Source organism: Scomber scombrus, chromosome 4, assembly GCF_963691925.1.
Source record: "Scomber scombrus chromosome 4, fScoSco1.1, whole genome shotgun sequence".
NCBI classification, from domain to species: Eukaryota; Metazoa; Chordata; class Actinopteri; order Scombriformes; family Scombridae; genus Scomber; species Scomber scombrus.
The window spans coordinates 23762580-23779389 of NC_084973.1; the positions used below are offsets into that span (position 1 = coordinate 23762580).

The 16810-nt window shown below is 39.9% G+C and overlaps 2 protein-coding genes across 2 annotated transcripts; both read right to left on the reverse strand.

The window, feature by feature from the left end:
- Nucleotides 1–6979: 6979 nt before the first annotated feature.
- mcidas (multiciliate differentiation and DNA synthesis associated cell cycle protein) lies at nt 6980–9653 on the reverse strand. Its single transcript, XM_062418324.1, is given in 6 exon segments — nt 6980–7417; nt 7553–7663; nt 8243–8469; nt 8609–8669; nt 9215–9294; nt 9404–9653. Coding segments are annotated over 6 exon segments (1167 nt in total).
- Nucleotides 9654–11402: 1749 nt separating this feature from the next.
- LOC133979383 (cyclin-O) lies at nt 11403–13232 on the reverse strand. Its single transcript, XM_062417895.1, has 3 exons — nt 12870–13232; nt 12090–12275; nt 11403–12011 (listed from the first exon to the last, which is right to left on the reverse strand). Exons 1-3 carry the CDS (start codon nt 13230–13232, stop codon nt 11403–11405), a joined length of 1158 nt encoding a protein of 385 aa, XP_062273879.1.
- Nucleotides 13233–16810: the final 3578 nt, after the last annotated feature.

Here is a 16810-nt window from a genome sequence, read left to right on the forward strand (position 1 = left end):
TTACACAGATTTGAAAATGTGCATAAGACCAGAAGCCAATTGCACGACTTTCAAACAAACTCATTCTGACATAGAGAGTAGTTGTGAAATATTTACCTGCCTATAAACTGTTGGCTAAATGAAACAACTAACAATATAATTAGCTTGCTAATATCTGAACTGTTCGTATTGAAGAGTAACAGAGGAACATTGTTGACATATCTGACCTGACATTTTACATCACATTTGACAAGAAAAACATACCTCAAATTACAAAATCTTATGCTGATAAAATATAATTGGTTAGGTTAGTATAATTGGATATTTCCCTCTCACTGTAAACTGCATGAATACTATTCATTTTAAAGCACACGTATCCAGCCCTGAAACGCTCGGGGTGTGTTTGCTGCTGAATTCCTTTTAAAGATTACACTTAAAAATAGTCCTTATTTATAGGTGTAAGACGAGCAATAATGATGATATTTGAAATATAAAGTACCGTAAGGAGCCACTGTTAAATTCGGCACCTATTTTGTAGGTAAATGTGGATTTATTTCAGTAAAATGTCATGGCTCATGCTAGTCACCCCTCTATGGTGCAGCCATTTAGGCCCACCCAAGAAATCCTACAGCACAGAAATGGTGAAAAACAAGTTAACAGTCTAACTTCAGTATTACATAGTTGACAGTCTGTGTTTTTCCTTTACATGAACTTCTATAAACTTCTTTATAAGTATATGTTGATCCACTGACACTTTTCCAATGAGTAGTTATGAGTTCAGTTCAATGCAACTGTTTAGGTAGCAGAGCATTGTGAGCTGGCTTGAGTAACGTCAGCTAACATTACACTGCCTCCCAACCAGTCACAATTCATAGGTCTATATGAAAATGTGTGGATTTGACTTTGTTGAACTGAGTGTTTTGTCATTGTGCTAAATGTAGGATTTCATGTTTTCCCACAGCTGCATTCACTTTCCTCGCAACTTTATATGCGGTTGGGTCTGCAGGTGTTGCATTTGAAGTAATTTAGTCGCAGCAGTGAGGAGTGTAGCTGACAGCTGTCAATCGAATAATACAGCCAGCAGCAGTACACTGCCACACGGTCACCACCACCTTTGAAACTGGAAGGGGAAGGATGCAGCCACCAATACTTACCTGAAAAGCGAATTTAGAGGTGCATTTTTATTTCCTGTCTTACCTTGAAGGGGCAGGGTCTTCTCTTTCCTACAAAATCTCTCAGCTTTCTTCTCATATTGTCCTGAACATGAAACCAATCAAAGACTTTGGTTACGGTGATGCTCATCATCATTAATATCAAACACAGGCTACCATTCCTGAATGCTGCATTCTCTATTATTAAATAATTATTCAGCAACTTGGGGATTCTTCCATTAATATTATGAGTAGCAGTTAATTGAGGTTATTCTATCAGCCGGTAGCACTAAAAAAAATATTTTACCATATGCTGTTGTTGAAGTAAGTGTTATAGCTACGAAAGAGACACAGTCATGTGTTTAGAGTTTGAAGTGGTTGCCTGGTAGCAACAGCAACAGGCCACAGTAGTAGCCTACATGGTGGCAGGGAAACTACCTGTTAGGCTGTTTTAATATATAAAAAAGATTCTCACCCACTCATTTGGATCTCCACCTGGGAATTTTAGTCGCATCTTCAGTTTCCTTCACTTCAGCAGCTAAAACACCGTCGTCCTTCCTCTCAGTCTGGTGGAGGAGGCTGACAATCATGCCTGGTGCACCTGTTGTGTCCTCTCCTGGACGGGCTCTGCTCCTAAATACTCCTCCCGGGCGGACGGTGGAGCGGGAAGCACCATCCTCTTCTCTGCTATTGGCGGTCAGGTGGAGGTTTTTTTTTTTTTTTAATTAAACACTCCTTTACTGGGTTTCCCTCCGCGTCCTGGTTTCTACTGGAAACAAATAGGCACACTAAAAAAGAGCAACGCTGCATTGTTTCAAAGCTGGAGGCGGCAACATGTTATCAGTTAAAAACCCAGACAAGGACATGACGCTTTTATTTCAAAATACTGGTGTCAGTTTACATAGCTTACAATAACAGAAAAATCGTTTAATTGAAGAAAACAACCTCATTGTTCCTCATTAATGATGATAACTATTGTGTGTGGCATGGAGGTGTATGATGAACACAGGCAAAATAAAGCGTAAAATACATTTAAAGGGGAAACATATAAATAATTACAATCAAAAAGAGGGGAAATAGTCTTAATTATTAAAGCAATTGTTTTAATTATTATTACTAAATCCAATTATTATTTTTTGTAATAAATAACGTCATAATAATATATTCAATCGATTGAAGAGTTTACGCACATAAGATAAGATAAGATGTATCTTTATTGATCCACCTTATAGGAGAAATTCAAATGGACGTAGTACAGTGGAAAAAAGTAGCAGCATATAAGGGTGAAAGTGATTAAAAATATATATATATATATAATTAACCATAAAGAAGACAAACATAGGATAAGATAAATAAAATACTATATACAGAAAACTGGATCTTTCTGTTAATAAATCAGTAATATAGCTATAAATGTGCAATATGCAGAAGTTCCTGAGATTATAAATCTATAAATATATTTAATTAGATTTGATTGTAGCTTATTTTATAGTCTTTTTGATGTAATGTAAAGTATTGCTCAGTTTTGATGGCTCTCCTCTCCACAATGTGCGTGTTTTGCGGGTACAGGTCGTGTATACGCGGGACTTACCGTTTAATGACGAGCTGCTCTGGCGCTAAGTGGGCCTAATGGCGCGAGGAAAGCCAGCGCACGTTCCTGCCACCTGCCACTTCCATATGCGCTCGTTCACACCATTTACACCCTGAGCTCGAGCCCGAGCTCGAGCCCGAGCCTGGCACTGAGGCGACAGGTGTGTGCTCTCAGTGGCCGACACATCCTGACAGAGCTCCTGCAGTGAGGAGCAGCAGGCCGCCATATGCAGCCCTGCAGGCACGAAGAGCTGAGTTAACCTTCAGTTTATCCACCACTAACCACCGCGTTTTTAACCCTTGACCCTGACAGTGTAGGCCATAGGCTATTATTTTAATTAAGCAGGTCATTAACTTAACACTGTATTGTACATTTGCTGTTTTTTTAAACATACATTTTTAACATATACATGGGTTTCCCCACTAGGGGAATAATAAAGTTTCTATAATCTAATCTAATTAAATCTAGTTTATTATGGGTAAAACCATTTTGTTTATAGCTCTTTTGTTGTCTTTATTGTCTCTATATTTATTACTTTACCGGAGCCTGCTTACTTTGGCTACACAGGGTGGATTGGGGTAATGTGGGACATTTAAGTTCCAGTGCATTTATTTCTTTTTCTATTCAATTATTTTAAAGCTAACCAGTATATGCGTACTGTGTAAATTATATTGTTTAGCATTACACATGTGAACATACAGGCTACTAGTTTTTTAACCTATATGACAAAAAGATTCCTACTAAATTTATGGGTATACACAGTTCAGAATTTGTTTTGGCAGATAAGGTTGCTTTGTATAAATCAGAGTATTTCTAAGCCAAAAGCTTCTGATTTAACAAGGAAACATACTGGGGATTTCATAATGATATTAGGTGTTGATATGATGTATTGGATTCATATGTAAATAATCAGAATTGCAAAAAGTGTCCCACATTACCCTAATCTACGCATGGAAAAGCCCCCCCTATATACACTATATATTGTTCAGCCTCTCCCAGTCCCACTCCATAGGTGACATAAATGATTTTCTTAACCTCTCTCTTTCCCGCGGGTTTGCACCCTCCCTCCAGGTTTGGCTTGAGTCACCCTAGAAACTCATTGTGTCTGTATTTTCCTTTCCCCTCCCGCATTGTCCCCCCGCAGTTTGGCGGTAGCTTAACCGGTCAAATGTGTCACACACAGCTTAAACAAAGCTCTGTGCCTGCTCTCGCCAGCCCTGCTTGGCTGAAAGTGGCTGAAAGCGCGCCTTGGTGTCGAGCTAAGCTGACGTGAAGGTTTATGCGGTTATATGAGGGTCTGAGAGGGTCTGCAGGGTCTGACAACAAGCGTCCCGTTTGCTTTACGTTGGCAGCAGGAATTTAAATTGTTAACGGTAAAAGCCCACAGCGTCGTGGTTAGCCCGCCATGGTACCTGTGAAAGGTGTTCAAATACTGCAGAGACACAATTTAAAATGAGTTTCGGTCATTTATCCTCAAAATGAAAGGTCGTACGGCTAAATTAGGTGTTGTATATCAATCTATAGCCTATTCAATCAATCAATCAATCAATCAATCAATCAATCAATCAATCAATCAGACAGTCAGTCAATTAATCAATACTTCATCAATCAATCAATACTAGGTTGATCAGACTACTCTCCTCTCACATTGACCTACAAGTAAAGGCCAAATCAGGGACGACAGAGCACTGAATCCATGCATGTGAGAACTTTTACATATAACCATCCATTTAAAATGGATCACATTTTCTCTTTCATTTCTTTATTCAGTTTGTTTCCTTCCATGTCAACCCATAGCAGTGTTTTACAATCAAATCTGAAGTATGCAATTTAAAAGATTTGTTCACAATTTTTTTTTTTGAGGTTTGCCCAATTGAACATTAAAACAGATGTTTTCTTGCTGTAAACATTCCTCATGTTCATACTGGCATAAATGCACTTGTTCTGTACAAAAATGTATTTATAAAGGAATATGAGGCTATATGAAATTATTCAAATCAAGTATATATTTTTTAGCTTTACATGATTTTAAAAGCTAAAGTCCCTCTTTGTAGTAAGGAAACACTGTCCCAGGAAACACAGGGAAGGGGAAATTGATTCTAAAAAGAAAATGTAAATGTGGCAGATCCACTTGATATGACTAACTCAGACTGCTGGAGCCTCATATAAGCTTAGATAAACTTTTAAATGTAATTGTGCTCAAAATTAATGAAAAGTTATCATAAAAGTGATTAAGTCAAGGCATCACCTGTATCAGTTGTTTACAGGAAAAACGTAGTTAGGAAGCTCTATTTCAATGTGTAATGAATATGATATGTCCCTGTTTCAGCTGCATGAAAGCATGCATTAATGCAGCAGAAATATTAGAGATGAACATCTTCAGTTTTAAGGGAACCATTAAGATTTGTGCAGCAGATGAGGAGGTGAGGTTAAAAGCAGATAAAACAGGAGGTTCAAAGAATGTATCCATGTTTATATCTTAAATGAAAAGACAAAAATGCATATCACAATAGAAAGCATTTATTTATTCATCAGTTGGCTTTTGTGTTGTGTTAAATGTTATCTAATGTATAATGAGATTATCATATTTGAACTTTATCTTATTTTCTTTTCATTAGACCGTGAAGTCTTGTTCTGACAGCATTGTTGACATGTCTCAATATAAAAGATTTTACACGTCTTTTATCTCAGGGGCCCATTATTGAAGAAGTGGGGTGAATATTTGCTTCCCTTTTAAGGACTTGACAGTTGACAGACTTTTTAAAAAACAGTTTCATCAGCATGATTATGTAAGTAGTTTTAATTCATAATCCAAACTTCAACAATTAAAGTAAGGGCTTCATTAATCTACTCCTTTGATTCCATCTCATTGGCAGCATCTTCTTATCTTCATTTGTCTTGTTAGATTGAGTGACAGCAGCAGTACTGTGATGTGTCTCTACTCTTGTGGCTGTGGTGCTGCCTTCACTGTTCTAAAGCAAACAGACTCACGTTTGGGAAGTTTAAACAGGTGTCTGATCTGATGTCTGACATTGTCCTCTGGGACAGTCTACCTCACACAGACCCACTTTTTTTTCCTCTTTACAGCTAAAGTACTCAACGGTGTGGGTAAGGAAAGGTTACATCACAGATTTCCAAAGGTCAGAAGGTCACATGCAGTTAAATTCAGCTCATCATCTTGTTTTGATTTGCTGTTTTTTTTTGTTTTTTTAATTTTATTTTCTAACATTTTTTTAAGAAAGGTTTTAGGGAAATACAGTCTTATTCCACTGAGGTGTACTGTTTAATACAGCAAGGTTGTTACCAGCATGTCTTAGAACAGTGGTTCTCAATTTTTTTTTACCTCAAAGGCCCCTAAACTACGGACCCCCATCTGATAAGATTTTTGCTTTTAGATGTTTTGTTAAATAAAGTGTAAGAAACCCATGACCAAAATAGTCATACATGCTGTCATAGTGTTACTTATGGATGGAATATATAGTGAAAATAAATTATTCACCTTTTTGCTGGGAACCCCTTCAAGGACCCCTGAGGGTTCTTAAGGGGGTTCCAAGCTTTAGAAGACCAACAACAAGCAACAAGTCTTGAAATTTGAGTGTAAAAGTCAAGTTTAGTTTTCAAAAACAAGGATATAAACAAGGATGTTGACTGCAATGCATCATGACTCAGTGGCCTCTCTTAGCCACGCAGACAGAGACAAAAGGAGAGGAAGTCCCTGCTGCTTAAAGAAGGTCACAGGGTTACATTTGTTTCACTGGTCAAACAAGGAAAGTTCACGCTGAGAACAGTTTCTTTTCTTTTGTTTATACAACACCCAAATCCTCTTAAAATCCCTCCTCTGGGGGCCATGTCAATTTTTAAAAACGTTTATTTGTAAACTTGTAAATCATTTCTGTTTTTCAAAACAAATACATATAGGTGACGTGTAAAAATAAACATGACATTGCTGTGTGCGCCATTATTCGGCTGGACCATTACATTTTGAGGCATGTAAACAGAAACACAATGTAAACAACAGTTGGGGCAGTATTATTTCCTTTGTCAGGCACCACCTCTGACTGATTAGCTTTCAAGCTACCTGAGGAAGACATCATTTAATCATTTACCGATATCACTATAGATTATGAGTTAAGCATTAACATTAGCTTCCCACCCACACTTCCTTTCAGTCTTGACTGGACCTATGGCGCCTTCAGATGGCTACTCAGAGTTCAAGTAACAGTAAGAAAGTTTATGACGCTGTCTTTTACATTTTATATCAGCTGTGGTTGGGAACCCAGCGAAAGCGGTATCCTCCTTGCTCAGTTCTGGACGTAAATGCATGACCGTGAGGAAACACCTGGGTCCTTATAGTGCAGTGTTCTCTAATAGACGTTCGGAAAGATGAAACACTCTCTCCATCCTCTGCTCCATCAGTCCTCACGCTGCTATCTTTGCATACAGAAGTCTGTAGGCCTGAGAATGAACCGTGCATGCGTATACTCTCAGAGTCCTGCGGCTGTTTTGTCCCAGTGGCAGTACTGTGCAGGACAGCATTGCAGCGTGTGCTGATGTCCCTCAGCATGTCTTCCACTGAGTCAGGCTCTATTTCACATCCATCATCCAATCGCTGCCGCTTACAGGGACTCAGTAAAGTTTTATCATCACAAGGCATCACTTCTTCGCCTACATTTGGGTCCCTGACTGTCATCAGTTTCTGAGAGAAAACAAAGGAAGACCCATAGAAATAAAGATTAGACATACATGTGTGACATACAGGCATCAATATGTTCCTGCTGAGGTTTTATGATTCCCATAACAATGTCAATCATGCCTCACTTTAAGTACTCACTTCCAGAACTGAGGCCAGATGCTTTGCTCGGCAGGCCAGCTGCTTGAGGTGAAGGTTTCTCTCCTGAAGGGAGTCGATCTCTTCCTGTTTTCTGTGTAGAGTCTCATGGAGCTGCAGACAAACAGAGCGATGCATCTATTTAGCAATGCTGACTGAGGACACATCTCTCTTCCTTGAATAATAATAATGCATTTTATTTATAGAGTGCTCTTCAAGGTCATCAGAGACACTTTACATAAGTTAACAGGATGGTAAAAAAAAAAACAACAACAAAAGAATAACACACATATCTAATTATGCAGTTATTTTAGAAGTAGCCCTGTCACAAACTTCACTTCTATTGCCATTTACTTCAAAATGTTTACCCAAAGAATCAGCCCACATATCACACTGGTTCACACAGTATAGATCTTTAAACCCAACTGTGCATTTTCAGCCTTGTTCTGGTGATATGACACTTTGATGCCAAGCAGTGAAGGACCAAAATTGTCAACTAAATTGTCAAAGGCCATTAGCAGGGTTTTGGAACTTCTTGTAAAACTATAATAAATCAAAAATGGAATTTAAACCCGCTGTATCACAAATCACACATACATATTATATTATTGTGTGCACCACAGTCACCAGAGTCCATGAGAAAAAAATAAAGATTATCAAGCAGAGCATGTCCCATAAATCTGAAATATGTACCTGATTATTGACCTCCATGGAATGCCCCAACACCCTGCCTTGACAGTGGGCGATGCCCCTCCAGAGAGCTCCATCCTGGGCATGTGGGTTGCCTATCTCTGTGAAAGAATTAACTAGACTGTCCTCTGGAGAGAAGTCCCTCTGGGGAGTGAGGGGAGGTATGATGCAGCCCTGAAAAGGTACCAGTTCAGCTGGAGACAGACTGCTCTCCAGTGTGGCAGGAGAATCTGACAAAGGAGACAAACTGAAGTTCAGACAACATGTCTTTAGAGGATTGACAATAATGATGAGGATGATGATGATGATTATGGTAGAAGTTGTGACAAACTAGATTTTAATCGAGAATCTTAAATTCGTTTTTCTCACCTGCCATGAAATCCAGCGCATAATCTCCAAAATCGTGGTCATCAACATCAGATTCATTCACCTGCGGGGAAATAAAATAGTGGATTAACAGACAAAGATCCCTCGGCAAAGAAATCGTAACTACCCCGGATCCACGAGCTCTATACCTGAAAATCCCAGAAGGACCAAGCAGGGTACAGTGGGTTTATGGCAGAACATGTATTGGTGGCCATTTCATCGAGTGTGCGTAATGTGTTTTGGGCGCACGGTGAGCTGTGCCAAAAAGGCAGCTTGTAGGCAAACCTTGTGAGGTCCAGCCAATTAGCGGTAGCCTGCGTATCATGAGTAAACTACAATCCCATTCGTGCAGAATTCCAGAGCACCGTGTCAAACATTAACAGCATGACAGTGATGCACAACTGCAGATACACCTGATTTCTCTCTCTCTCTCTCTCTCTCTCTCTCTCTCTCTCTCTCTCTCTCTCTCTCTCTCTCTCTCTCTCTCTCTCTCTCTCTCTATCTATCTATCTATCTATCTATCTATCTTTCTGGTAGACACAAAGAGTTGGAGATGTGTCTGTTAATTAAGCCCAGCATGATCCTTCCGTTACAAGTTTTTTTCCTCACCTGAGAGCCGAGGGAGTCGCTCTCCCTTCTCACCACAGACTCGCAGTCTTCCAGATCATCCCATGCAATTGTTGAAAAAGCTGCAACACATGAGAAATGTGTTGTGACACACGTTGTCTTTGTACGTACGCTTAAAGTTAGTACATGAAGGAAGTGCAAAAAGTTCAACCAGATGTTACAGATGCGCACCTTGTTCAATGATGCAGGGCAGCTCGACGTACACAGTGACTGGACTGCTGCTTCTGGGCACCAGCACTTTATCCTTCAGGTATAGAAATCTTTTAACATCTAATTTTTCAGAGCTACATTTTGTGCAACTTTTTGTTTTAAATCATGGTTGACTTCATACCTTTTTGGCTGCTGCGGCTCTCATTGCCTGTTGGCCCATTTGTTTGGGACAGATAGCACCAAACATCTTTCTGTCTCTTTGCATCTTCATCAGTTCAGCTGTCTGCAGAAGTAAAGAGTCATGGTTTGATTTAGAGCTAATATAGTCGACATTCTCCCGGTTTGTGTCTCTCTGTGCCGCGGCCTCATAGTTTTGGCCCAATCAAATGCACTTATTTGGTCTCCAGGGAATGACAGCGTCCTCGGAGATTAAATTGGTGCAGACTAACGGTTTTCTGATCTGAAGTGTAAAGTGGTACCGCGCATAACGGCGCCATTACAGCAGGTGCTCTCTACGTCAGACCTGCCCTCCCTTTGCCTGCGGCCAAATATTCCCGGCGCCCTGCTAGAGGCGCATGTAAACCCTGACACGGCTCCTCATACCCGTATCTGAGTTATATTGAAAACCTCTTTGTCTTCATACTATACATGCACATAAGCTGTTTACAGACAGTTTGTGTTGGCAAAGTGACATTAAATCAAAGAAAATCACCACCACGCTCTGTTGCTTTAGGATTCGAGACTTTTATCTATTTATTATTATTTTATTCTATATCGTCATCAATAATGCTTTATTTGTTGTTTTTCGGAGATATTGATCTCGCAGCCACCACGGCATCGTGTGCGTAATTTCTATTAAACTGTGCGTAAAACTGTGCGTAAAATACCTACACAAATTAGGTCAAGGCCCGTCTTCTGTCTACACATTTGTAGCGAAGTGGAAAAGGAAAAGGAAAAGGGCAATTACAACAGACAGCTCAGTAAACACTGGTGACAAATGCCTCTATTAGTAAACAAACAAGAGTAAGTCTACTCGGCCCTTAACGCTGAATGCACCTGTGTGGTCGACACTGTGTCAGCAGGTCGAGCTGCCACGCGTAATGGATTATCAGATAAAGCCCCTCAATTGACCAGGCTGTGTTGGCACAGTTCAGTTTCAAATAATACAGACAGTGATGCAACGGTTAGTAAAAATGTGGGTTAAGTGACCTTCAGGCAAACAGCCTTAGTGGGCTATAAGCCACACAAATCGGTTGTATCTTTATATCCTTTATAAGAGGACCTGTATCTTCTCATTTACACACTTTGATACCAATTAATGTGAAGTGATTTATAAGATTTATGTCAGTCTGAAAGGATGCCTTATCTGTTCAATGTGATTATCTTTTTATACTTTTAGTCATCTAATAGAGCAGTTTTATGACAGCAGTAAAGTTGCAAAACATAGAAAAACTTGTATGTGAAGGTGCATTTTGTCAAATTGTATTCATTTATTTTGTCTCCAGACTTGATTCAAAGGAAAAACCTAGTCAGCTTTAATTTCAACCACTCTTCCAGAGACCAACACCAGTTAATTTACTTATGATTTATTTCATGATAACATAAATGTATTACAGTACATTTTTCAAGTCCTTCATTAAAGAGATTGCAGCAATAACAACTCATAAACTTAAAAAAAAATCAGTGCATATACTATAGTAAATCATGACTTTTCTTCATAATACAAACACAAGGAATATATTAATATACTTCATTGATAAACAACAATCTGCTGTAGAAAAACATAAAAAATGATGCTAAGTTACAAAACTTTCAGTAGCTGTAATAAAGCTTTATGAGGTACACGTAAGAACTGAAAGTACACCAGACTTTTCTTCTGAACATCACCTTCATCTTACAGGAAAACATATAAATTGAGACATTCATTCACACTTTTGTTTATTGTTAAATAACAGAATATATCTCCAAAACTGGAGGGGAAATGAATTTGGCATTTTGGTAAGATTTGAAACACATGTAGTCACATATTAGACATCACCTCCAATGTTTCTTGGTTAAGTGACACCAGCAGCTTCAGGTTGTCTTTACACTCCTGGGCCAGATTGGTGTCATAACTCTCCACTGCCAGCGAGCAGCCCTCAGACAGCTCAGGGTCACTGTCTGCAAGTGAATGACTGCTTTCAGACAGTTCATCCATAAAACTGTCCCACTGGTCATCCTGGGACTGGATGGATGCATGCGTTGTTGGCTCTACAAGAGCCTGTTCAGTTTTCTGTAACTCACTTGCGAGCCTCAGTGCACAGCTGGCAGTCAAAGATGGGGGATACTTGTTGAAAGCATAGTCTGCTAGAGTCAATTCGCACACCTTTCGCGCAAGGGTGCTGCATTGCCCGGGCCTTGTGTCTGGTTTCACTCTTGCAGGCATATTATCACCTGTATTCCCAGGCACAAGCTTGGCAGCCTCAATGCACTTGGTGTAATAGTCCAGGAAAAAGGACAGGGTGGGAGCAGCGAGGCAGAAGTTGAGTCGGAGGAGGATGAAACACTCCAGGTTGCAGAGCTGCTCCTTATTGAAGGCGTTGCAGCACAATGACAAGAGATGGCTGATCCTTGGCGAGCACACCTCCACCTGGGTGACACAGAGAAAGAGAATAAGTTATGTTGCACACAATCCAAAAACACTACACATTGTTTGTTCCTCAAGCACCTGTTTACTGGCGAGGAGAAGCGCAGTGACACCCAGTAGCTGGAAGCAGTCAGCGGCCACAGGTGTGGATGCCAGGAACCTGTCCATGATGTTCACTGCCAGGCAACAGCACTCAAACGACAGACGGAAATGTTTGTGCACAGGGATGAGCCAGCTGACAAGCTTGCAGCGTGCCTCTGCAGTCAACTGTAGAGGAAAGAGCAGCAAATGAAAAAGTTTAAAGGCAGCGGAATAAAAAAAATCAGTTTAGTGACAGTTCCTGAAAGATAATGTTTCATTCATGTGTGCTTTAAGTCATAAAAAAAGTATACAAAAGCTTTCTACAGCAGTGGTTCGCAAATGTTTTCATGTTATTTATAACCAAGTATAACCAAGTATGCCTTGTGTCACAACAAAGGCAAAACCTTTGATGCTGACTTCAGGAAGCTCTTAGTCAGATTTTCAGAGTAGATATAGTTACAAATGGTCATCTCTATTAGGAGGTCGACTCTATTAGGATAAACTTAAAAAAAACATCCGATTAATTTGTTTTTCAATTTTGTTGTGAAACTTACTCTTAGAAGCATTGTTACTAATTAAATGGGCCAGGTGTTAGAAGCCTAATTATATTTTTGATTATTTACTACTGTAAACGGTGAAAAGTAAACGTTTGGTAGATAAGTACCAGAAAGTAGTAAGCATGTTTTCAATATTGAAGCTGCACTGTGGTTTCCATTCCAACTTCCAATAAAATCTATTGTCAGTCTGACCAAACTCAGTATCATGTGTGTTAAAGCCTACTTGTGGCTGTCGTGCCAGGCTCTTGCAGGGATGAAACTGCGCCTCTTTTTCCCTCTGGATCCTGTAACCGATGTCACCATACTGGAGGTACCAGAAGGACAGCTGGGGTCCTGTAGGAGTGTCCGGTTCGTCTAATCGCAGCGGGGACAGAACTGTCCGTGCGGGGGATGGAATCGGGGAGGATACCAAGTCCTCCTCGAAACCGGAGTCACTCAACCTGGACATAAGTTTCTGTTTCCTGTGCCGGGCTGTGTGCCGCTGCTGGACCGATGTGAGCGCTTCTGCAGGAGGGGATGCACCGGTCGTGCGTCTCCGTTTGTAAACTGTCTCGGGGTCGCCGTCACCGTTCATGAACGACACCATATCACCGGAACCTGTCTGCCTATCGGCTGCTACTCATCTGACTGTGTTATTGAAGCCAGGCTTTGCACACAGGTCTCCCTCTGGATGTTTGTCCCACGGGATGCAGATTTTTTCCTAAGATGGAGACGGATTTACTTACTTAGAAGCCTTACTCTGCCTCTGATTGGCTGGTACTCCTTGCCTTCGTTTGTTTGGGTTGGTTAGGTGTAGGCATGAGAAGTGACATGGTAAGAGTATCATGGTCAGAACCAGTCATAAGCAGAGCAGGGGCTGGTCTTCAAGGAATATTCCGTCGCCATCCTAGGACATTAGAACTCTCCTGTGGGATGGTGAGGGGAGTTCCCTCTGGTGACGTCATGTTTTCCCGGGGTCTTCCCCGCTCGTGCAGCCCACCTTGCTCCAGTCTCCCCGGGCAACCGAGGCAGCGCGAGGGGGCCAAACAATCACTGGTACCAGCCAGGCATTATCCTCAACTGTGAGCCATATGTCACACCTCTTATGCCTTTAGTTCAGCACAGGTAACCAAAACACAAAAAAACATAACACATCAAAGGATTAACAAAGGATTGTGCTGATGAGATTATAGCCTACAGGAGATTATCTATGTTTCTTAATTAATAATGTTAAAATACATTATAACAACAAAAAGAAATAAATATAAAAAAGAAAAATAAAGATGTAACCTAAGGACGTGTCAATTATGAGATAAATCTAAAAATCAAAATCATATTTTTGTGTGTTAAATGTAGGGCTTCACTGAAAACATGGACTGTCATATATGTGCTATTTGTACAGTATATACATCATATTAGTCCAAAAACCACATGTGCAATTGTGCATCGCCTGTATGTGAATTCTACATGTGAAATGTTGTTTGGCTCATGACATTGAAATTCCTGTTGCTGAAAGTGCATGTAATGTCTTACATATCATATGCTACCCTAAATATCTGAAAACCAGATAGGTTCACAATTTTTCAATTCTGTCTTAAAACAACAGTCAGGTGCCCTTATGAAAAGTGAAAGAGGTTTTCCTTGCTCTAACCATTCCTCCTGTTCATACTGGCAATTAAAAGATCTCCTTTAAATGTGCTTTCAGTGTAAGCGGACAAAATCCACAGTGTGTCAATATAGTCAAAAATGCATTAAAACGTTTATTTGAAGCTTAGATGATGCTTCAGCATTCTCAGTTAGTCATATCGAATGGATATCAGTCACATTTACAGTCTTTGTAGCATCAAACACCTCTGTGTGTGTCCCTGTTGAGCTGTGGTGGAAATATAGGAACAAAAAGAGGTCAATTGAACTAAGAAGACTGTAACGTTAAAAGATATCTACTTCACTGAGAGAAAAATGCATGTCACACTATAAAATGGTGTAATGGACTTGTGACGTGTGGCTTGACTGAATGGGCAGGCAGTAGAACAGGTAGGGACCTTCAAGTACCCGGGCATGGAAATAGACAGCCTCTGATCTTTCTCCCAACTGACTGACTCAGTATATGAGACATCACATCCTGGTTCAACTTCATCTCTGTTAAGAATAAATCAAAGCTTTCCTGGATCATTAGCCAAGCAAGTTAAATGACCGGCACCGCTCAAACTCAATCATCACTACTTTATACCCAAGTAGTTGATAGAAAAAGCCAACCTCATCACAAAGCCCCCTGCACAAGTCCTTCCAGCTACTACCATCAGGCTGCTGCTATTTAAAGCCCCCTTGGCCAAAAAAATACATGCAAGAAGCTCCTTCATTCCCTCTGCCATAAGCACTTTAAACAAAAAAAATGAACAGTGTACTTTTACATACCCACCTTGTATGCACCCATAACATGTATATATTCTGCCTAAGTTATTTATGGTCTATATTTTTATTCTGTTTTTAGGAGGATGTATTTGATATCTGAGTTTTGAATGGTGAGCCACATCTAAGAGGATTTTCTGTCGCGTTAGACAATAACGTTTCTGAATCTGAATCTGATTACTGGCTAATATTTCATTATTAAATCATATGTAGCATTAATACACTCAAGAATAGAATAATGTGATTTATGGTTCAGCAGCCAAGACTGTGTTGGCAGACCTGCATCAGGCACATGCTCTGAGGATTTACCTTGTGATCCTTACAATGAGACAGTATAAATGCCACTTTGGCTCCCTAGGAAGCAGATAATGACTAACTACTGGATTAATCAAGGGGACAGAAAGACAATAATCCAATTTAGAGAGTTTTGGAGGCTTACTGGGAGAGGGGAAAGGAACATAAAACACATTTTGGGTGGGCGGGCAAAGAGATAGCAAAACAAGTGAAAGTCCATGACATTGAATTCTGTCTTATTGTACTGTGGCCGGTGAGACCAAGGTGGATGTTGCAGAACACTTGTGTAGACATGGGATTGTTGAACATTAAAAATAGAAATAAAGTTCAGAGTTTTACATATTTAGAGACACAAGGTACCGAGATTATGTACAGCTTTTTACAGATGGGTCAAAGGATCCATTACCAGAAGCAACCGGGGCAGCTGTGGTGATTCCCAGTTGCCAGGTTGGGATCACATTGTTTGAATGTTTACGTGGTTGAATTAATTACAATTCTTTTAGCATTGAAGTGGGTGGAAGAAGTGAGGGAAAACAGGATCAAGCATCAAAACAGGAGCAGGCTATAATCATCAAGATTAAATATATGAAATGTTGTTTACTAATTCAAGGTTAGTCAGTCAAAATTCATTGAGTACCAGATCATTCAGGGATTGTGGGAAATGAAAAGGCAGACAAGCTAGCAAAGGAGGTCAAGAGAGAATTAGTGGATATAATTGTTAAACTGTCAAAATTAGAGGGAAATAATTAGGCCATGGCAATAGTATTGGGATAGAGAAGAAAGGCACTTATATGAAATACAGAATAAAGGAGGAAAGGAAATAAATTGTGAAAGTAACAGAAAACAATAAGCAATTGTTAGCAGGTTAACAATTGTTCATCTGAACAGCACACTATTCATATTTGAAGACAACCAACTAGTCATTGTGATCAGTGTTGAGGGAGGTAGACAGAGGAGCATGTCATGATGTCATGCAGGAAATATGAGGAGGAGAGAAGAAGAATGATGACATGTGTAAATACAGAGGCTGGGGAGAGTGGAGGCGACCATTAAGGATTTCATTGAATGTGTGGACAAGGTGAAAGGTAGGAGGCTGGTGTTTGGTTTCTTTTAGAGAAACTGGATTACAGTTTTTCTGAATGTTTAAATGCTATCAGTGATTCTTGAAGTTCTATCTTTGAAACCATTAACACTTGTAGCCAATGCATTTACCAAGTGTGCCAAACTGAGTGCATGTTCTCTGCTTTATACTCAGTTTGCAATTTTATAAAACACTTTTGGTGGTACACATTTGGATACCTGTGTGTATGTGTGTTCTTCATTTATACTGTCAGTGTGTAGTTGGTGCTTTGTGTGCTTATTTAAATGATGGTTTGTGTATACTGTATTGATGCAAAAACACATTTTGAAGAGTTTTGCAAGAATAGTTTGCTTTTCAAGAATGTTTTGCTGGTTAGGTGTAAAGTTTCGTGGTTAGTGTGT